The sequence below is a fragment of the Myotis brandtii genome, unplaced genomic scaffold (genome assembly GCF_000412655.1).
Source record: "Myotis brandtii unplaced genomic scaffold, ASM41265v1 scaffold668, whole genome shotgun sequence".
NCBI classification, from domain to species: Eukaryota; Metazoa; Chordata; class Mammalia; order Chiroptera; family Vespertilionidae; genus Myotis; species Myotis brandtii.
Window position 1 is genome coordinate 1,780,844 of NW_005370597.1, and position 22,565 is coordinate 1,803,408.

Consider the following 22,565-nt stretch of genomic DNA (forward strand, 5'->3'; position numbering starts at 1 on the left):
AGCTTACACCTTAAATGAATCCAAAATAAATACTGATTAAGTGCTAGCTCCTGTGAGGATCATGCATGCAGAGACTACTTGCATGTGTGGCCAGTTGTAACAGAAAGCTTCTAGAATCCCAATAGTGCCTCCTCACAAAGCCTGTCCTGAGTGTGAGGATGAAATGAGAATAACACATAGCTTGGCCAGGCTGCTGGATCTCATGTTCCAGTGGGGTTTGGAGTTCAGTGTAATTTTTAATAGTTTCCAACAGAAAGCATAGCAATTGCATTTTTTACTGGTCACTTCTTCCAATCTGTGAGGCCTGGAGCTGATAAGGACGTTCAGACATTTTCTGGTTTGAGCAGATGAACCCCAGGGTTGCTAATCAGGGGTCATGGATTCCTTCAAGCTGTAGTGTCCTTTGGTGTGAGGATTTTCATGCTCCCCTCCTCACTGCTGATCATGCAGTGCAAAGAGCACTATCATCCTAATGATGAGAGTTTCCATTTTTGCTTGAGCCTCAAGCCTTATTTCTTAGCCCTTCTCCCATTACACATCTTCAAGCTGTTCTAATGCTCATAGACATGGTCTAGCGCTGCACACCAAGTTCTGACAGCAAGAATAAGCCTTACCTAAAGAGCTTATATATGACTAGGAAACCTTCCAAAGGATGTAGGCTAGAGGAAAATCCTTATGATTACCACCATGTAGACAACCCACCTAAAGTATAACCCAGGAAATTTTAGTTTAACAATATTCTGGACTGTACCAAATAGATAAACTATCCTTCAACCAAATGCAAATATTCTCTTGAGGAAAACCAGATGTGAGTGTTGTGGTTTACTAGGTAATAAATTAAATAGTACCATCAGTTCTATAAAGACAGACAATAGGTCTGACATTTATTGGAGTTAGTATTGCCTCTATTTAGTATCATCACAGATAACTAATATCTGCCATGAAATCTATAAAACGTGTGGCCACACTCTTCAGGGGCATCTACAGTAGGTTCTTCTAACCTGTCAAGTCAGTTTAATTTATGGCCCATTTTCTAGCAGGGGTTGGGGCTGAGAGGAGAGCATTGATTTTGGTGTGCACACATTTATTGGAGTTAGTATTGCCTCTATTTAGTATCATCACAGATAACTAATATCTGCCATGAAATCTATAAAACGTGTGGCCACACTCTTCAGGGGCATCTACAGTAGGTTCTTCTAACCTGTCAAGTCAGTTTAATTTATGGCCCATTTTCTAGCAGGGGTTGGGGCTGAGAGGAGAGCATTGATTTTGGTGTGCAAAGGAAAATGTTCTATAAGCCTGTTAGGCTCACAGGCACATTTTACTGTGTAAATCCCCTCTGTCACTCAGAGGGAGACAAGAAAGCCTTCCAAATCCAGGAGGATAGACATAGTTGGGCAGCAAAATCTGGCTATATCTGGAGCTGCTCCTCCTCCCCACAGCTGAGCAGTTGTCCTCTACCAGCCACTAAAGCCCCACCCTTTACCTCTGGAGGCATCTCCTGACCCTGTGGAATGTCCACATGTTGAACCGTGCCAGACACATCTGTCTGAATCATGACCGAGCATCTGAAAGGAGAAACTCCACTCTGGAAATCAGTTTTCATGCAGAATCTCCTTCCAACAGGAATTTTTCTTCCATCCTGGAGAAAATATGAGTGTAGACCACAGTCACTTACTGATTCTTCCAGGTTCAGATTCCCAATAATCTAGGCAGCTCAGGTAGCTTGGCTCAGCAGGAAGTCTGGAACTACAAGCCCAGGAAGCAACTTACTCCTTCCTTGTCACCTGTGGAAAGGGCTGCCTGCCTCTGAGGGACCTTTTGTTTTGTATACAAAGTTGGTATGGAGTCTTGGTTCCCAAAGACCAGGGGGAAAGATGTCCTGAATGGATGATGGGCTGCCACAGAAAGGATACGGGGTCAGAGGGGAGGGGGCAGGGGCATCTTTGGGAAAGATTCAGCTTTACCAATCTGGCTAGAATGACCTGAGAAATGGGGATGATCTCACCCTTTCTACTTGATAATCAGACCTCCGTCTAGCTCTGCCATTACCACTTATGTGACTCAGGTTAACCTTTCATCCTCTCCGGGTCAATATTCTCATTCATAAAAACAGGGATAACATGTCCACTTCACAGAGCTGTGAGGAGGCTAAAGTAGGAAAATGCATTGAGAGCCCTTGCTTCATCCCAGGCACTCAGTCAACGTTGACTACATGAAAAAGCCTCTCATATCACAAACTATAGGATTAGACAAAGTGACCGCTGGAGCCAACACCAGATCCCCAGAGCCATGGAAAGGTCTCTCCCCTCTATCTCTAGGCTTGAGCAAATAGCCCAGCTAGCTGGCAGTGCTTCCTCTTAGTCTGATCACTACACCTCTGGGGTGTAGGGACTCAGTTCCTGTGATGCTACAAGGGGAAATGGCAAAAAGAACATTCTCTGGGTTCTATGATGGACTAGGGAACTTTCAGTGAGAAACTGAGACTAAGGTTACATTTTACCTTCATCCCTGGCCCCTGCTTCCATTGAGCTGTTTCACTCAATAGCTTTTAATTTCTGGTCCCTCTGCAAGAGAGACAATTAAGGAAGTAAAAAACTCAGATCAGGCATTTTGCTAGTAACTCTGAATAGAGATTGGGCAAATAGGAAACTATTGACTACAATAGTTTACATTTCTCCACATTCTCCTTAGAAAGTGGAAATATGAGAAGGAGTATGTTCCAAAGGCTGAATCCTGGGGGAGACTCTCATGAAGGGAGATATCTAATTCTTGGTGCACTTTGCAAACAACTAATATTAAGCTGCTTTGGCTCTGCCTAGGAATGAGTGGTTAGCGAAGAAGAGAAAAAAGAAGAAAACATGAATCTGCTCTGGGATGCCCTGACTTGCATTCCTAGAGGCAGGGCAGGTGTGGAGCAGGGGGGCTGAATCCAACACTTTGTCATTAATTCAACTTAGATGAGCTGTTCCTGGCCCCTGGAGCCAATCCCCAGGAAGGGATTCTGTGATGACAAGTCTGGCTCCATGCTCAAGCGCCTTCAACTCAGCCCACCAAATAAAGTTAGCAAATTGTAAAATGTTCATCATTTCCTAGTTTTGTATTATAAAATGGAATTAGGAACATAAATAGTAACAAGTAGCAAAACCCCGACCCTGCGTAGGACTATCATCCTCTCAGCCACCTCTGCGTAGGCCAATGAGTTTGGAAAGTTTTTCACAGTTTTCAAGTTTCAGCGACTCTGCTTTCTCTTTCAATCGTTCATCTCTGTATAATCCTGCCAAATTGGTCAGCTCGGACTCTGAAAGATAAAAGAGAAACCAATTCATCAAAGGACTTGAGGTCCTTTGCTTCATTTCAGTATTTCTGGAATCAAAGCTTCTTTTACTTTATTTAATACTTTCTCTTTCAATTACAGTGGGGCCTTGACTTACGAGTGTCCCGACTAACGAGTTTTTCGAGATATGAGCCGTCTCTCGGCCGATTTTTTGCTTTGAGTTGTGAGCTAAAATTCGGGTTACGAGCCAGCTTCAGATACCCCACCGCTAGTTGGCGCAGCGAACGCCACAGTGAACGCCACAACATCAGCCCAGCATCACGTGTCTCACTCGTTCACAATTGATTTGACATACGAGTAATTTGAGTTACAAGCTCCGTCACGGAACGAATTAAACTCGTAAGTCAAGGCCCCACTGTATATTTAAGAAACAGGCATTTATTCAAGAAACAGAGTACCAGGCAACTATACTACACCAGGTGCTAAGGATTAAAGGACACCTGTGGTCCTGGAGTGCGACAGTATCTGTGCTCCGTCATAAAAGCACCAGACTTAGTTCTTATCAATAGAACATTTGGCACCAGAGTTGGGAAGCCTGTACGTGTGCAGTAAGAGGAGACTGTTTCACGGTCTTTCTACAAGTGGTATTCAGATGGCAGTTGGGAGAGAATGGAGTCCAATCGCCTGTTCCTGTCATCTGAAACAAAGACAGCTGCTTCATTCTTTCCCTTGCTTGCTGGATCATAATTCATACACACTAACTGAGGCAGCCTACTTCTGGTGGGTAAGCCTTCTATAGAAGGCCAGGTTGCTGGTGGATTTCTTCATTCCCTCACCACATGTGGAGCCCCTGATTCAAAGGCCAGAGGCAGCTGGGCCCTTTTAAAAGTGAAATCATCTGGATCCGGTGACCTTTGTCTCCTTGACTAAAGGAATTTCATTTTCTCTTAATGGTGGGAGAAGGTCATTCTATTTTTAACCAGAATATAATCTCTGCTGTTTTCCCCAACTCAACATGGTTGGCTGCCTCTACTTTTTATTCTTTTGTAAAGTTTCAGAGACAATATTAGGAGGGAAGGCCTGACAAGCACCTCCAGAGACGTGTATTAACAGGATGGCACGCTTGGATGGGCTGTGTGGCTTCTGAAAGCCTCCAACAGTAGGCAGCTACTCAATGTTTCAATGACTGTACTTGTGAAAATGCTATTTTAATCATTTGGAGATGTGCTATCCATTCTTAATCATCTTGCCGACAGGTTTTGTTTTTCTTGGTGGAACCAGAGGCACCTGTCATTAATCAGCGAGCTGCCTGGGACACAGGAATTAATACTTAGACAGGGGGAACAATGGGCATTGGTTTCTGAATAAGCTTCTATCAACACAAAACACTGTCTGGCATTTCTGCTCACAATGATTCTATTTACACCAAGTAAGGCCCAGAGTGCAGATTAAGTGCAGGACTCCAGGGTGAGGGGTGGATATGCATGAAAACCCTTCCTCTACAATGAGGGCTCAGAGTCTGGGCCCTAGCCCAGCAGTTGCTTGGCAAACAGCGGGTCTCCTAGGCTTCAGAACAATGTGCTCTCTTCCCTTGGTGCGAGTGCCTGCAGTGCCTGCTGGCCAGAGCTTGCCTTGGCACCGTCGTCGTTGCAGGTGATGGGGCTTCATGGAGGATCATGTGCTGCACCCAAGTGAAAGCCCTCTGCTCTTAGGTCCTGCCCAGAGTGCAGCATTAACTCCATTTCTCTGGCTCCTTTGGCACGTGGGAAAGCTGTTTAGGAGGCCTCTATAAAGTCAGTCTTTCCCTTTGGTTCTCTGGAATCACAGTTACATCAGTGTACGGAACAGATTCTGTGGCTTTGCTCTTCCTTTAAATGATTTTCGTAGGGTGTTTTTTTCTTCTTCTCATCCTTTCATTTTTTTTATTTCCTTAGATTTTTTGCTTACCAAGCTTATCTAAATGCCTCATTCCTGAAATATCACTCCAGAAAATGTTAAGGCTAGTGATTCTTACTATTTTCTACATTGAAGACCACGGTAGCAAGCTGGTGAAAGATAACTGCACATATATGAATGCCTTTCTCAAAAAGCCACATTACTTCTTGTAAAGTTCATTGAAACTGGGTTTCAATGCTTCTAGAGCAGTGATGGCGAACCTTTTGAGCTCCGCGTGTCAGCATTTTGAAAAACCCTAACTTAACTCTGGTGCCATGTCACATATAGAAATTTTTTGATATTTGCAACCATAGTAAAACAAAGATTTATATTTTTGATATTTATTTTATATATTTAAATGCCATTTAACAAAGAAAAATCAACCAAAAAAATGAGTTCGCATGTCACCTCTGACACGCTTGTCATAGGTTCGCCATCACTGCTCTAGAGCTTGAGACCCCTGCTCCAGAGCAATGACCTTGCACAAGTCAGTGTTTTAAGGAACCATGTCCCACACCTCTACCACCATGCTTAGAGAAACTTCTCTCCAAACTGTCAGTGAATCCTTTGCTCTTCAATGAGCAAAAGGTCAACTCAAATAATATGTTACTTTTTACAAGTTCTGTTAATATTCAATAACTTCTAAGAGAAAAAAAAATCTTTGGGAGGGACAGGATTAAGAGAACATCTCTTATTCTTTGCAAAATATTTCCCTTGCCCTCAATGCCAGTGTAATTGATGGACAGAGCTTTGAGTCTTGAAGGTAAACTGACTCAGGCAAATTGCCAAGAGAAGCAAGTCCCAGAACCTCTCCCAGGAGTACTCTGCCCAAAAGCTCAGATCAGAATCTTGACAGTTGGAAGATCCCAGCCACACTTATGAGCAGGCCCCATGAGACAGTGCTGCATCCAGTCTAGCAAGGCCAAGCAAGGCCTGGGTCCACCACCATGGTAAGCGTTATGCATATCATCTTCTATTATCCATAGACACTCTCTAGGAAGAAGTTCATTTATCCCCATTTCAAAGCCTAAGCTTCTACCCACTCTGCTACCCTCTCCAGGGCCTGGAGAGGATCTCAGATCAGTTCAGGCAGTTCCTGCCTATCACTTTTGTCCATCCCAGGCCAGTGGCATGGCCACTTCCCCTGGCATCAGGTTTATTATCTAGATGCAGCTGTGAAGGAGAAAACAGCAATTGTATTCATATTAAAGGATTACTCAGAAGTTCATTCAGATTAAGCATTCTCAGGGAGAGCAGAGAAAAGACATGAACAAAAGATTTAAAAAGATAATGGCTAACTTTGCTAAAAACAGTTTCCACTCAGTATTTTGCCAAGAGTGAACTTTGTTCTCAAGTGGGTTTATTTTTACAACCTCCAAGTGCTAAATTTAACCTTGTTGGCTGCACTTGCTGCTGGAACCGGAGGGCAGATGCTGCTGGTTCTCAAATGGCACTTGGGTTGTGTGGAGGCTGCGGACAACCATCACCATCCTTAAATACCAGAAATAGATTTTTAAGGGATGTGTGCTGATAACCCCATTTAGAACTTGTGGGTACATGCATCATGTTTACTCACTGGATTTTTATTTATATCTGGAGACTGCAAAAGCCCCGAAACTAGGCCTCATGGGGATGAGGACAAAAGCCTAGAGGCCACCTTATTATAGGTGCAATCCTTATTATAAGCTCTTTGCATAGTTTCCGTTGGGGTATGTGTGTGGGTAGGTGTGTGTCTGAACAATGTGAAATGCAGATTTGCATCTAGTTCTTGTAGAAAGCAACAAATTCCAAACCCTCCCAGGGCCCAAAACAATGGGGAACTTTCAGGACACACACTATGGCCTTTCTGTGATTTGGATCCACAAATATATGGCCTTTTAGTCTAAGGCAGTGGTTCTCAACCTTCCTAATGCCGCGACCCTTTAATACAGTTCCTCATGTTGTGGTGACCCCCAACCATAACATTATTTTCGTTGCTACTTCATAACTGTAATTTTGCTACTGTTATGAATCGTAAAGTAAATATCTGATATGCAGGATGTATTTAGGTGACCCCTGTGAAAGGGTCGTTCGACCCCCAAAGGGGTCGCGACCCACAGGTTGAGAACCGCTGGTCTAAGGCCTTTATCTTGCTCCAATTTCTTTTCTGATTTTTAAAAACTTGCAAAACCTAGTTTAACATGAGGTCGGGTACTTTCTGAACCCTCAGACTTTTCAATAAAAAAACAACTTCCTCCTCCTGCTTACTTCCCCCTTGCACCCCAGAGCCATTGCCTACCATGCTCCTAATGTACCTGAGAGTTGAGTTGCTTGTCGGGGGCAGAGACAAGGTCCCTAAGGGCTAGGGTTAGGACACTAACCCTGTTCTGTGATTCCTAAGCCTCAGCATTTTCTTTGTTTTCCAGTTCTGAGAATCTTCTCTTCAAAAGACACTTGTTGAGCACCTGTTCTGAAACAAGGGCCAGGTGCCTGAGACACAAAATTAGTAAGACATGGTTCTTGTCCTCAGAGAGCCCATAGTCCAGCACGGAGACTGACCTGTACCTACGGAACACTAACACTATGAGAGCAGTACTCTGCTAATAGGACGAGCAGAGTGCTTTAAGAACACACAGGAAGGAGAGATTAACTTGGGGGTGGGGCTGGGATGCATGATGGGTCAGCAAGGGCTTAGCAGCACTATGACTGAAGAGCTAATTTTATCAGACACTTTTAGATGTTTAATAATACCCAGTATAAGTTTTTAAAAAATGAGGTAGAGCTTGCTTTTAAAAAATTAACCAAAGCCAAGTTTTATAATAAATAGTTACTAATGTTATATGTGTACATGTGCATGTGTGTGTGAGTTTGTGTGTATGTGGAATTCAAGTGGGATGAAAAGTGAACATGCTGGCTGAGAGACAGAGCTAGTCTTGCTATCAGCACTCCCGATTAATACTCACTGGAATTGAAAGCCAAGTGGCAAACTCTGTTACCCAAACTGTCTTCAGAGAGGGAAACAGAGTAGAAGGCCTTCTCAGACTCACCCATAGTGAAGGGGCAGACCCAGGGAGGGCCCCTTTTGTTCTGTGTAGCCTAAGCTGACAGGAGGGGAAGGGAGGGGGCATGTGACTCAATACCAACAGCCTGCAAACCTTTGGTTTGGCTCAAAAAGTAGGCTGGACCTGGCCGAAGTTGTTGGGCATTGTCCCAGGCACCAGGAGGTTTCAGGTTCAAGGGCACATGCCTGGGTTGTGGGCTCTATCTCTGGTAGGGGGCGTGCAGGAGACAGCCAATGGATGTTGCATTCTCACATAGATGTTTCTCTCTCTATCACCCTCCCTTTCCCTCTCCCTTCCTCTCTCTCGAAAAATCAATAAACTATTCTTTAGAAAGAAAAATAAAGTTAGGCTGGATCAGACAGATTTCCCTCTAGGGAATGTGGAATTAGGAAATTGGACCAAACTAGGTAGCAAAGAGAACTTCCAGAGGAAGCTTATGATGTAGAAAGGGGCCAATGACTGGGGGGGCTAGAGAAGTTGGAAGACTGACCATGGCAAGATAAGGTTATGAAGGAGGAGAGCTCGAGGAAGCAAAAGAGGGCAGTTGGCAGAGAGAGGAGAATGGGCAGGTGGGCAGAGAGAGATAGAGACTCAGAGACAGAAAAACAAAAAGGCAACTAAGATTTCCAAGTCCTGGCTACATGTGTCCCTTTTTTTAATAGTATCCTGAATGGGCCTCTGTCCTCTTTCTGTTCATACGGTATAAGTATGTGCGACCCAAACAAGGAGAGGAGGGACCAGGAACCTGGGGATGCCTTAAGTTGGAAGCACCAGCTAAAGCCCCTTTTAGAGTATCTTACTTTGTTGTTTCTCCTTCCAACAACTCGTCTGGATGTAATCAATGTAATCCTTCTCTATTGTCTTCTCCAGCTCACGCAGAGATGCTCCCCTGTAGACCTTGTCAAAGTTTTTATCCACAAAGTAAGGCACCTGCAGGTTCTGGGTTTCTCTAGAAATGGTATAGCCCATGGTCCTGAAATATGGAGAGAGAGAGGCTCAGGTAAACTTGTTATATTTGGCAATATTACTCATCACTGGCCTCACAGATATCATGGTCACAATTACCTCTTCATAGGGCAGACGTAGGTGTCATTGTCTAATGCACCTAACATTTGTAACTTCCCTAGCAAAGTAGTAACTGTAATGGTGTCATTATTGCTACTCTATGAGCATGTTCACGCTGTGGATTCACCTCAGCATAGTTACTTTATTCTCTTAAAGAAGCCACCTCTCTTATATTGCGTTCTATGCTAAAAGTAGAATGCTAATGCTTAAAAAACAATTTGGATATTGTGTAGGACCTAGCATGGTACCTGGCACAGAGTAGGCTATTGGTAAATGTTGGTTGAATAAACTGATTGTTACAGTACACTATCCTATATAATAAAAGCCTAATATGCTAAGTGTCCAGTCATCCATTCAACCAATCAAAGCATAATATGCTAATGATATGCTGAGGCCACTCAACTGCTCGCTATGATGTGCACTGACCACCAAGGGGCAGACAGTCGACCAGTTGACCAGCTGGGGTAGACGCTCCTACCAGTAGGTTAGCTTGCTGCTGGGGGCTGAGCAAGACAGGCCAGACATGCCCTGGAGCCCTCCCGCATCCTTCTCCGGCTCTGATCATGCACCGGTGGGGGTCCCTCAGCCTGGCCTGCGCCTTCTCACAATCCGGGACCCCTCGGGGAATGTTGGAGAGCCAGTTTTGGCCCAATCCCGCAGGCTAGGCTGAGGGATCCCACTGGTGCATGAATTTGTGCACTGGACCTCTAGTTTATAAATAACCAGATAGATTACAACCACCTAGCATCAATCTTTAGGACAAAATAAAATGTACACACATAGCTGCTAAGTGAGAACTGCAAAAAACTAAGAAAAAAATTTTAATGATGCTTCTGGGCTAACTCTCTGTGGTCTAAGATATCCAATGGTATTTGGTGCTTAGAAACATTGACAGGTCTGGGTTAACTAAATTCTAACCATAAAGAAGTATAGAAGGGAACTCAAATTCCAATGAAAACAATGTGACAGCAATGTGCAAAATGCAAGTTGATTTTATTCAAACTGGACAAATTCTATCTCAAATGAGTTATAGTTGACTTTTCCCCAGCCTTCTCCTTTGTTCTCTCTACTTAAGGATCTTGCCGAATGTCTAAGAGCTCAGGTCATGACTTCTCTCACTTCCCTTTGGGGAGCTGTTAGCAGGTTTCTGACTGCCCCACTACCTGACAAGAAAGGAGGTAGCAATAGCGTGTGGGAAAACATGGCAAGTCAGGAAATGGAGGGAATCAGGCCAATGTAATCTAATAGTAATGACTTATCTCTGAGTCTCAGATTTCTTCTTTGTAAAATGAAGATATTGACTTAAAATGATAGTTTTCAGTCTATAGTGATCATCAACAAAGACTCTCCTATTGCCCTGGCTGGGCAGCTCAGTTGGTTGGAGTGTCATCCCATACATCAAAAGGTTACCACTTAGATTTCTGGTCAGGGCAAATACCTAGGTTGCAGGTTTGATCCTGGGTCAGGGTGTGTACAGGAGGCAACTGATCAATGTTTCTCTCTCACATCAATGTTTCTCTCTCTCTCAAGTCAATAAAAAAATGTCATCAGCTGAGGATAAAAAAATATATTAAAAAAAAGACTCTTCCCGTTGTGTATTGCCTCATGGACTGCATTTTGTAAGGTTTTTGTCTGCTAAACTATAATAATAAGTAATGACTAATTTATCATGATTAATTTTTAAAAATAACGATTCTTGAACCTTCATATGGACCAGGATAATCTGGAAGGCTTGTTGAAACTCAGATTATTGCTCTGGCCAGTTTTTCTTAGTGGTTAGAATATCAGCATGTGGACTGAAGGGTTGCAAGTTTGATTTCTGGTCAAGGGCATGTACCTCAACTGCAGATTCCCCAGCCCCAGTAGGGGCTCGTGCAGGAGGCAACTAATCTATGTGTCTCTCTCATCTCTCTCTCTCTCTCTCTCTCTCTCTCTCTCTCTCTTCCCTCCTCCTCCCTCCTTTCTACTCTCTAGAAATCAATAGAAAAAAATATCCAAATATCCTTGGGTGAGGATTAAAAGAAACAACACTGAGGTTCTCATCCTCAGAGTTTCTGATTCCATAGATATGGAGTGAAACCTAAGAGTATGCATTCCTAATACATTTATGTTTTTTAAAATATATTTTTATTGATTTCAGAGAGGAAGGAAGAGGGAGAGAGAGACAGAAACATCCATGATGAGAGAGAATCATGGATCGGCTGCCTCCTGCAAGTCCCCCACTTGGGATTGAGCCCACAACCTGGGCATGTGCCCTTGACTGGAATTGAACCTGGGACCTTTCAGTTTGCAGGCCGATGCTCTATCCACTGAGCCAAACAGGCTAGGGCAAGAGTATGCATTTCTAACATGTTGCCATTTGATGCTTATTATGCTCAGGGGACTAACTTTGAAAATTGAATTAATTGAAATAATTAATGGAAGAAATTAAAATATTCCTATGAGCGCTCATAATCTGCATGAAATACAAAATTACAATGATTTTCTACATTTTCAGCAAAAGAATGTGATACTATGGTTGACTATGTAGCCTTATGAATAAATGTTCTATTTTTGCAATTTCTGAAATTTAAAATCACTGGATCTCAGTTACTATGCTCCCAGATCCAGGTGGGGAGGGGGTGGGGGAGTCCAGCAATCCTATAACAAGCTCAGTAGGCCCTTTCTAACATGGTGTGATAAGGATTTAATCTGAACTTGGAGTTATTTTATTAGTCCTTAAGAAGCCAGTTGTTGCTGTCCTGCAGCTGACCAGATGATGTCGCTGTACAACAAAACAATCCATGTCCTCTGCACATTGGAAACTGCCTACAGTATTTTTGAGAATCTTTGCACTATTACTATCCAACTGTTCCTTTAAATACAAAATCTGTGTTTTTACAACAAAAGGTGAAATTAAATGTTAGTAACATACAGGAAAAACCTTCAAGTCTTTTACCCTTCAGATTGTTGTTAAGATTCATAAATATTTGACTTACGATTTGTAGAATAGACTGTATGGGGGATTAGTAGCTAGCAGCTGAGTAATAACAGATATAATCACAATCACAAGAACTGGAAGTAACTGAATAAATGCAGAATATGTAGTCTGAAAAAGAAAATATATTTGGTGTAAGTGTTCTTCATCAATATAAAACTTATAGAAAATAAGATTCTTTTCCCAAAGAAAATACAAATTACCAATTCACTGCCCAAAGCCCAAGGCTTTTTTGGGAAGGCTATACTTTGCAGAGAAGTACCAAACACCTCTGTTCTTTCTGCTGAGAAATTTGAAGGAGACCCACCCACAACCTGATTGACACCCAGTAATTCTCCTGTATTCCCCTTTTCTAAGACAAATGAAGCAGACACTTCTGGGTGAGTCTGCCCAGACTGTTACTCTCATGGGGTCATGGTAGTATTATATAACTTTGTTGCCGGTCACAGCTGAACAGACTGGGGACATCTAACCTAGCAAGGATAATCACATTCCCCACCCCATAGGAATTTGGGGTTGAGATCTATCACCAGTGACTGCCAGGTAGTCACTCTTAGACACTGGGGATTGGCCATTTGCAAAGGGAAGTAGGACAAACCAGGCTGATCACAGAGAACAAAGCAGATGAAAAGAGATGGGAAAACTGGAGATAATATGGCCCCAACTAGTCACGGAGAGCACAGTTGTGTGGGTGCCTGACAGCACCCCAGTGCCTGGTTTCCATCTATCATGAGACAGAGCTGCACTTCCTGCCCTTGAACTTCATGAGACCCCCCTAGATCCCTTACCTTAAATTGATAATTTGTACCTTCTGCATTCAAGAAAACCTTGACTGAAGTACCCCACAAGGGAAATAGTTTCCTGGGCCAGCCACCAAAGAACGGGTAGGTAAGAGAGTTACTATTCTGGCCTCTTTGAGTCAATTACCCAGCTCTTCTTACCATTCATTGCCTCTGCTTTTCTAAAGCACATTTCAGTAACATATTCTCAGGTTAAACTTCTAACACCCGATTAGATACCATAACGGCCGCTTAGTACAAGTGTTATGAGCAGCAGTTCTCCTGTCCTCCCGACATACCTGAGGTTTATCTTCTTCCTCCTCCTTCCGTTTCTGCACCCTCTCATGTCGGTGCCGCCGGCGGTAATAGTGGGTATCATCTGTCACGTTTGAAAACATATGAATATTTCCTGGAAAGAAAGAAAAACCCTTAGTGTGGGATATGGCAAACACTTCTTCCTTGCCTTTTCCAAGGTCCTTCTTCCCAATTAGGTTCTCTGTGGTTAGAGTATTGTCCCATTTTACCCAGTAGGAAAATAAGACAGTAGGTAAGCCAAGTGAACCAGCTGGAGATGGAATGTGCTTAGCTCTCCTGCCTTTATTTAAATAGTCCTTTATAACCAGTGAGTGAGAGAACTCCAAAAGGGGAGTAAAGAAAGAGCATCTGGGCCATGGGTCTTGTCTGACATGCTTATGCTTGCTTCTTTGCCCAATATCAGAATCTTTAATAGCAACTCATAAAATTCATCTTACTTCCTGGGCATTTACTTAAACCAATTTCCAACTCTCTGGGGGTGCTTTTCTAACTTTTATCTTTATATAGCTGCTATTTTGCAATAATAATAACAAGAACAAATGGTACATTGTTACTTATTTAGAAAGCACTTAAAAATATCTAATCCTCACAGCAGCCCTGTGAGGTAGGTATTACTAACTCCATTTTTCAGGTGATGAAACAGGATAAGAGAGACTAAGTGATTTGGTCAAACTCATGAACAGTTGGAGGCTAGAGACTTGACTCAAATCCCAGTTCACCTGATTCCAAATTCCTGCTGTTTTCATCATATCATGTCCCTCCATTCAGATCCTCAAACAGGAGCTTGCTGATATATAAATTTTTTTCAGGATAATTTTGGGATACTGACCTGTAGGAAATTGTCCTCCAAAGAAGACATTGAATAACTCTTCTGGAGTGATGTCAGCTTCAAAGTCCCTGTAATAATGATAAGATCTGGCTCGAGGGGCAGTGAAAGTCACTTGTTCATCTCCATATTCATCATAGCGCAGTCTCTTGTCCGGATTGCTAAGAACTGCAAAGGCATTTCCTATTGCTGCAACCAAAACAAAAAGTACCTGAGTACATAGTCTTTGCTGTAGCTGAGGGTGATCACAGTAGCTGCAGTGAAAAGCCCAGAGTTGATTGGTGCTGGATAACTTCACAGGGGCCTAAGACCGTGGTCGGCAAATTGCGTCTCGCGAGCCACATGCGGCTCTTTGGCCCCTTGAGTGTGGCTCTTCTACAAAATACCACTCGGCCGCGCACGTACAGTGCGATTGAAACTTCGTGGCCCATGCGCAGAAGTTGGTTTTCGGCCTGGGCGAGTCTATTTTGAAGAAGTACTGTTGATATTTGGCTCTGTTGACTAATGAGTTTGCCGACCACTGGAAGGGAAGTGGTTGGGCCTAGAAAGTTCACCAAAGTGCTTGCCCTGGAAATTTTCCATGATCTAGTTTGAAAACAACACTGCACTCAAGATGAACTAAGAACTACTGTTTTCATTCATCAAAAATGTTCTTATTTCATTTGAGAGCTATAGTTTATTACTGGAAATAGTTCATACATAAGTAGTGGTGTTCTACTTGAAGTATAGAAACAATCTCCTGAATGAAATAACCAGTAAAATTATTGTTTGGCTAAGAGCAAAATCCTTACTCATCACAATCTTATTCAGCTTCCTTTACAAAATGGCCTTTAGAAATTAGTGAGAGATCAAAGACTGAATAGATTACATATGCTTATCATCACCTCTCCTCCCTATTTGTCCAATTTCATTTAACATAAACATATAATCCATACCTCTAATTAAAGAATGCCCCCAGAAAAATCTTTTTGTTTGTTTGTTTGTTTTTGTTAATCCTCAACCGAGGATATTTTTCCATTGATTTTTAGGGAGAGTGGAAGGAGAGGGAAAGACAGAGAAACATCGATGTAAGAGAGACACATCGGTTGGTTGTCTCCTGCATGAGCCCCACCAGGGCCCAGGCTGGGGAGAAGTCAGCAACCAAGGTACGTGTCCTTAACCAGAATCAAACCTGGACCCTTTGGTCTACAAGCTGACACTCTATTCACTGAGCCAAACCGGCTAGAGCAGAAAAATCTTTTAAAACATCCCCACCCCTACCCGTGAGTCAGTCAACTCTATCAAAACACAGTCAGAAAGAGTATTTCTTTATGATTCTTCTACCTAAGTAATTATTAAATATTTACAGCAATAAAACAGCTAAATAGAAAAAAAAACCTAAATAAAGTTGCTTAAACATTCACATCCCTTGAAATATGGCAGATTTATCAAAGAAATGGCATTAGTCTGTGAGATACCTTACATGAAGGTGTAAAGAGAAGGTGGGTTACCTATTCGTTTCCTTGTAGAAACTGTGGGGAGAACTAGATTCACAATGGCACATAATCTGAGGCAAATGGTGACTTAAAAAAATTTCTCTAATTTTTAAATTTTTCTTTTGAAAAATTTCAAATCTATAAATAAGTTGAAAAAGAGTACAATAAACACATGTATATCCTTTACCTTAATTCATCAACTTTGCCACATTGCTTTCCTTAACTCTCTATACATACATACATACATACATACATACATATCCTATATAATAAGACCAAACGGTGGAACAACCGGTCGCTATGACACGCACTGACCACCAGGGGCCAGAAGCTCAACGCAGGAGCTGCCCCCTGGTGGTCAGTGCGCTCCCACAGGGGGGGCACCGCTCAGCCAGAAGCCGGGCTCACTGCTGGCGAGTGCAGCGGTGGTGGCGGGAGCCTTTCCCGCCTCCATGGCAGCGCTAAGGATGTCCGACCATGGGCTTAGCCATCATTTGGACATCCCCCAAGGGCTCCTGGACTGCAAGAGGGCATAGGCCTGGCTGAGGGACCTGCCCCCATTGCACGAATTTGGTGCACCGGCCCTTAGTTACATATACATTTCTTTTGCTGAGCCATGGGAAGTAGGCTGCATTACAACACTTTACCCCTAATATTTCAACATATGTCTCCTAAAAAGAAAAACATTCTCCTACCTGATCACAATGCCATTATCACAGCTAAGAAAGTAACATTATTACCCAATAAGTCCATGCAAGGTTTATGTATTGCATTTGGTTTTACATCTCTTTAGTTTCTTTTAATCCAGAACAGTCTCTCCAAATTACTTGCTTTTCATTATATTGAATTTTTTGAAGAGTAGCTCAGTGTTCTTTGTAGAATGTCTCATATTTTGATTATTTTCTCAATATTAAATTCAGGTCAAACATTTTGGCAAGAATACCACATAGGTGCTATACTACATAATGTTAGGTTGTTCCAGTGCTAGTGATAAGTTGGATTATTTGGTTAAAGTGGTGACAGCTAGATATCTCCATTATAAAGGAATTTCCCCCTTTTATAATCAGTAAGTATCCTGTGGGGTAATACTTTGACATCATGTGAATATCCTATTCAACAACCACTTATTACCCATTGGTTTTAACATCCGTTGATAATCCTTGCCTGAGTCAATGACTTCACTGGCGGTGAAGCTCTTAAGTAAGATTTTTATTTACGTATTGGGTCAAAAATATTTTTAAGAATGTTTCTTAAAGTATCATGGAAATCAATGGAAAAAAGTTTACACAGATTTTTCATATGAACATGTTAATAACAGGTTTCATGAACAAAGAGATCCATGGCCAGAGAAGTTTAGGAATGCTGTCTAGGCCCTACTTAGCTTATAAGTTCCACAAGAGGAATCATGTTTGTTTTATTCACCATGACATCTGGCACACAGATATTCAATAAGTATTTGTGGAATCAATGGATATACAGTTCCAAAAAGTATTACAAACAAACCAAATATTTTTTCCAAAAGAAATTAAGGTGAAGTGAATGAAGACAAGAGGAAGCTATTCTGATAATCACTATTTAAGAGGTGTGGCAGGGGAAAAAAAAACTCTGCTGTGGCTTTATAAAATAATTACAGGGGAGTCTGAAAACAACTTGTTATGAGAGAACATCACAAGAAGGGCAGAATTACGCCCTAGTTCAGGACCAGACCTTTGAAAGCATCTGTTGCTCCCGGAGCACAGTTCTTGTCAGGGTGAAATTTCAGGGCAAGTTTTCGGTAAGCTTTCTTAAGCTCTTCATCACTGGCATCTCGAGAAACTCCCAGAATTTCATAGTAATTTCTGCATTTCTTGATTCTAAAAACACACATCAGAAACATATATGTCTACAAAGGCCTCTTCTTTACAAGTAACTGCAAAATAGTACACTGATCCTCCCTCAAACTGGTGAGCCCTAAAACAAACTTAAAAGAAAATTGCTGAACACATTAATGAAACATTCATAGTCATTAACAATGTCCTCCCACTGAGAACTCAATGCCTTTCAAAGTATTTTTACATCTAATATTTTATTCTTTCTATATTCCTGCAAGTGAATAGAACAACTGTGCTAAATCTTACTATCAAGGTGCAGGCTAGGGTCCTGAGAGTTGAACCACAGGACAGTAACACTAGAAGAAACACCTAACTACCCTAATTTGTGTGCATTTCTCTCTCTCTCTCTCTCTCTGTCTCTCCGTCTCTCTGTCTCTCTCTTTTTCTCCTTATGGCTATCTTTTTAAATTTTGTTTTTAAAAGCTAATATAGACACATGGTAGAAGAAAAATATCCAACAGTACTAAATTATATACAGTGAAAAAATTTCCTGCTTCCCCATTCCGTCACCCAGTAACCCACCCTAAGGACAACCACTGTTATAAGTTTCCTTTGAGTCCTATATACAGAGTGATTATATGTATAGATACCTTTCTATTTTTTCTTACTTAAATGGCAGCTTTTAGATAATTATAATCACCTCTCTAAATTAATCTTGCTTTTATAAACTAACAATTTCTCTTAGAGATTGATCCATAACAAACAGAGATGGGAAGTATAGAATAATAGTTTAGACTAGAGTGTCAGTTCTGAACATTCTGATCTCAGAAAATTTTTTATACTCTTTAAAATTATTAAAGACCCCCAAAGAGCTTTTGTTCATGTGAGTTATATCTATCAATATTTACCTTACTAGAAATGAAAACAAAACCAATTTAAAACACAGCCCTGGCCAGTTTTTCTCAGTGGTTAGAGTACCAGCCTGTGGACTGAAGGGTCATGGGTTCAATTCCAGTCCAGGGCACGCATGTACCTCAGTTACAGGCTCTATCCCCAGCTGCAGTTGGGGCGTGTGCAGGAAGTAATCACTCGATGTGTCTCTCACATCAATGTTTCTCTCTCTGTCTCTTCCCCTCCCTTCCACTCTCTCTGAAAATCAGTGGAAGAAATATCCTCGGGTGAGGATTAACAAAAAAAAAATTTTTTTTAAACCTAAAGTGATGATATAATTACATATATATCAAAAACTTCACTGTACAATCCTGAGAGAATAAGAATGAAAAAAGGCAAATAATGTTTGTATTATGAAAATAATTTTACACTTGCAGCCCCCTCAAAAGGGTCTTGGGATTCCTAAACCACACTTTGAGACCTGCTGGACTAGAGCATGAACTCTGGAATCAAAATGCTTTGGCTGGGATCTGATCTTACTGTGTAATTAACCTCTGTGCCTTAGTGTTGTCTTCTGAAATGGGCTAATAATGATTACTATTTTCACAGAGTTGTTATGATTAAATGAAATATTCATCAAAGTGCTTGATAGCATCTGCCCTTACATAAATATTGGCTAGTATTATATATCTACCTCATTCTTTTAAAAGCTGCACATTATTGATGTATATACTAGTACATCCCCTACTGATGGGCTACTGATGGGCATTTAGAATGTCTCCAGTCTTTTGCTACTACACAATTCAGTTAGGCAGGCAGAGACCCAAAGCCTTGTTGAAGAGCTCATAGTAAGTAACACATCTTTTTTATTCTAGCCAGCCTAGTGGATATGAGATAGTATGATATCTCATTGTGACTTTGATTTGCATCTCCCTAATGACTAATGATGTTGAGCAATTTTTCATGTGCTTATTGGCTATTTGTTTATCTTCTTTGGAGGAATGCCTATTCAGATCCTTTGCCCATTTTTCAATTGAATTGTCTTTTTGTTTTTGAATTGTAAGAGTACTTTATATGGGCCCGGCTGGTGTTGCCCAGTGGTTGAGCATCGACCCATGAACCAAGAGTTCATCAGTTTGATTCCCGGTCAGGGCACATCCTATGCCCAGAATGCTGGCTGTAGGGGCCGTGCAGGAGGCAGCTGATCAATGCTTCTCATAGATGTTTCTATCTATCCTTCTTTCTCTCTCTCTAAAAAAAAGAGTATTTTATATGGATACAAGTCCTTTATCAGATATATAATTTGAAAATATTTTCTCCTGTACTGTGGGTTGATTTTTCACTTTCTTGATGGTATCTTTTAAAGTACAAAAGTTTTAAATTTTGATAATATCCAATTAATCTATTTTTTCTTTTGTTGCTTGTGTTTTGGGTGGCATATCAAGAAATCATTGCCTAATCCAATGTTACAAAGACTTGCATTTATGTTTTTTTCTAAGAGTTTTATAGTTTTCACTCTTTTTTTAATATATATTTTTATTGATTTCAGAGAGGAAGGGAGAGGAAGAGATAGAAACATCAATGATGAGAGAGAATCATTGATTGACTGCCTCCTGCATGCCCTCCACTGAGGATCGAGTCCACAACCCAGGCATGTGCCCTGACCAGGAATCGAACCCTGACCTCCTGGCTCATAGGTCAATACTCAACCACTGAGCCATGTCAGCTGGGCTATAGTTTTCACTCTTACATTTAGGTTTTATATTCGGTCTTTGAATTAATTTTTGTATTTGTGTGAGGAGGGGTCTAAGTTCATTCTTTTGTATGTAGCTATCCAGTTGTCCAAACAACATTTGTTAAAGACAATTTGTTACCCCATTAAATTGTCTTGGCACTCTTGTCAAAAATCAATTGCCCATAATATAAATAAAGGTTTATTTCTGGACTCTCAATTATATTTCATTAATCTACATTTCTATCCTATACTAGTCCACATTGTCTTCATTACTGTAGCTTTGTTGTATGTTTTAAAATTAGGAAATATGAGTCCTCCAACTTTGTTCTTCTTTTTCAAAACTGTTTTGGCTATTCATTTCCATATGAATTTTAGGAACAGCTTGTCAATTTCTGCAACAAGAGCAACTGGGAATTTGATAGGGATGTATTAAATCTGTTGATCAATTTGGGGAGTATTACAAATTACCAATAATAAGCCTTCTAATCCATGAACACGTTATCTTCCCATTATTTAGATCTTTAATTTCTTATAATAAAGTTTTATAGTTTTCAATATAAAAGTTTACTCTTCTCGGAGGGGAGACCAAGATGGCGGCATAGGTAAACACCGCAGACTGCTGCCGCAAACAACCACTTCAAAAATACAACTAAAAGACGGAACGGACATCACCCAGAACCACAGGAAGGCTGGCTGAGGAGAGACTCTTCAACTAGAAGGAAAAATAACAGCACACCGAGGCTCAGAGGAGGCGCAGTGTGGAAAATACTCAGGTGCGGAGGTGCGCGCGCAAAGCGGGCTGGTGGCTGAGAGCGCGGTTGTCGTTTTCGGTCAGGGGGGAGTCTCAGACTCTGAGCTCCAGATACGGGCGAATCGCTGGGGACTCGGACCCAAACGGGAGAAGCGGGAGTGTCTGGCATCAGTTGGAAGGCAGCTTTCCCTCCGAGGTTTGCAGCGGTTCCGGGGGTTCTGAGAAGCAGAGCCTCTGGGAACGGGACTGAGAGGGGCCATAACCGCTCCCTCCGCCCGCCCGCCCTGTTGAGCCCGCCCCGCCCAAGCCCTGCGCAGAGCCATTTGCCAGATCGCCTCAGGCAAAGGCTAGATTAGCACCTCCCCAGAGGACAGAAGTTTTCCGCGGCAGACACAGCTGATTCACACAGCCAGTCGGCCTGGTGGTCAAATCCCTCTAGTATTAACTACAACAATCAAGGCTCAACTAGAACAAGACTGCGCACAAAGACCACTAGGGGGTGCACCAAGAAAGCATAAAAAATGCGGAGACAAAAAAACATGACAGAAATGGAGGATATAGAGCTAAAAAACGCAATTTTGAGGGCTTGCAATAAACTTCTGGAGAGCCTCACGAAAACTAATGAGACCCTCGATGCTATGATAAAGAAACTAGAAATTAAGCATACACGCTCTGAAATAAAGAATATTACACCCAATAGCAGACCAGAGGAGCGCAAGAATCAAGCCAAAGATTTGAAATGCGAAGAAGCAAAAAACACCCAACCGGAAAAGCAAAATGAAAAAAGAATCCGAAAATACGAAGATAGTGTAAGGAGCCTCTGGGACAGCTTCAAGCGTACCAACATCAGAATAATAGGGGTGCCAGAAGATGAGAGACAGCAAGATATTGAAAACCTATTTGAAGAAATAATGGCAGAAAACTTCCCCCACCTGGTGAAAGAAATGGACTTACAGGTCCAAGAAGCGCAGAGAACCCCAAACAAAAGGAATCCAAAGAGGACCACACCAAGACACATCATAATTAAAATGCCAAGAGCAAAAGACAAAGAGAGAATCTTAAAAGCAGCAAGAGAAAGAAACTCAGTTACCTACAAGGGAATACCCATACGACTGTCAGCTGATTTCTCAACAGAAACTTTGCAGGCCAGAAGGGAATGGCAAGAAATATTCAAAGTGCTGAATACCAAGAACCTACAACCAAGAATACTTTATCCAGCAAAGCTATCATTCAGAATTGAAGGTCAGATAAAGAGCTTCACAGATAAGGAAAAGCTAAAGGAGTTCATCACCACTAAACCAGTATTATACGAAATGCTGAAAGGTATCCTTTAAGAAGAGGAAGAAGAAAAAGGTAAAGATACAAATTGTGAACAACAAACATGCATCTATCAACAAGTGAATCTAAGAACCAAGTGAATAAATAATCTGATGTACAGAATGAACTGGTGATTATAATGAATCAGGGACATAGAAAGGGAATGGACTGACTATTCTTGGGGGGGAAAGGGGAATGGGAGATGCGGGAAGAAACTGGACAAAAATCGTGCACCTATGGATGAGGACAGTGGGTGGGGAGTGAGGGCGGAGGGTGGGGCGGGAACTGGGAGGAGGGGAGTTATGAGGGGGAAAAAAAGAGGAACAAATGTAACCTGAACAAAAAAGATTTAATTAAAAAAAAAAAAAAA

General features: G+C 41.7%; 1 protein-coding gene across 3 annotated transcripts in view; it reads right to left on the reverse strand.

The window, feature by feature from the left end:
* Positions 1–1,087: 1,087 nt before the first annotated feature.
* The window catches only part of DNAJC18 (DnaJ (Hsp40) homolog, subfamily C, member 18), a 26,864-nt gene continuing 5,386 nt past the window's right edge, over positions 1,088–22,565 (reverse strand). For 2 of the 3 annotated variants that reach the window (XM_005881040.2, XM_005881042.2), the window contains 6 exons: positions 17,398–17,543; positions 14,219–14,404; positions 13,374–13,483; positions 12,297–12,406; positions 9,054–9,226; positions 3,082–3,301 (listed from right to left, as the gene is read on the reverse strand). In XM_005881040.2, coding sequence (XP_005881102.1) covers positions 3,177–3,301; positions 9,054–9,226; positions 12,297–12,406; positions 13,374–13,483; positions 14,219–14,404; positions 17,398–17,543 — 850 coding nt within the window. In that variant the 3' untranslated portion in view covers positions 3,082–3,176. Of the gene's footprint in view, positions 1,643–3,081; positions 3,302–9,053; positions 9,227–12,296; positions 12,407–13,373; positions 13,484–14,218; positions 14,405–17,397; positions 17,544–22,565 lie in introns of those variants that run through there. The other variant, XM_005881041.2, reaches the window with a different exon arrangement.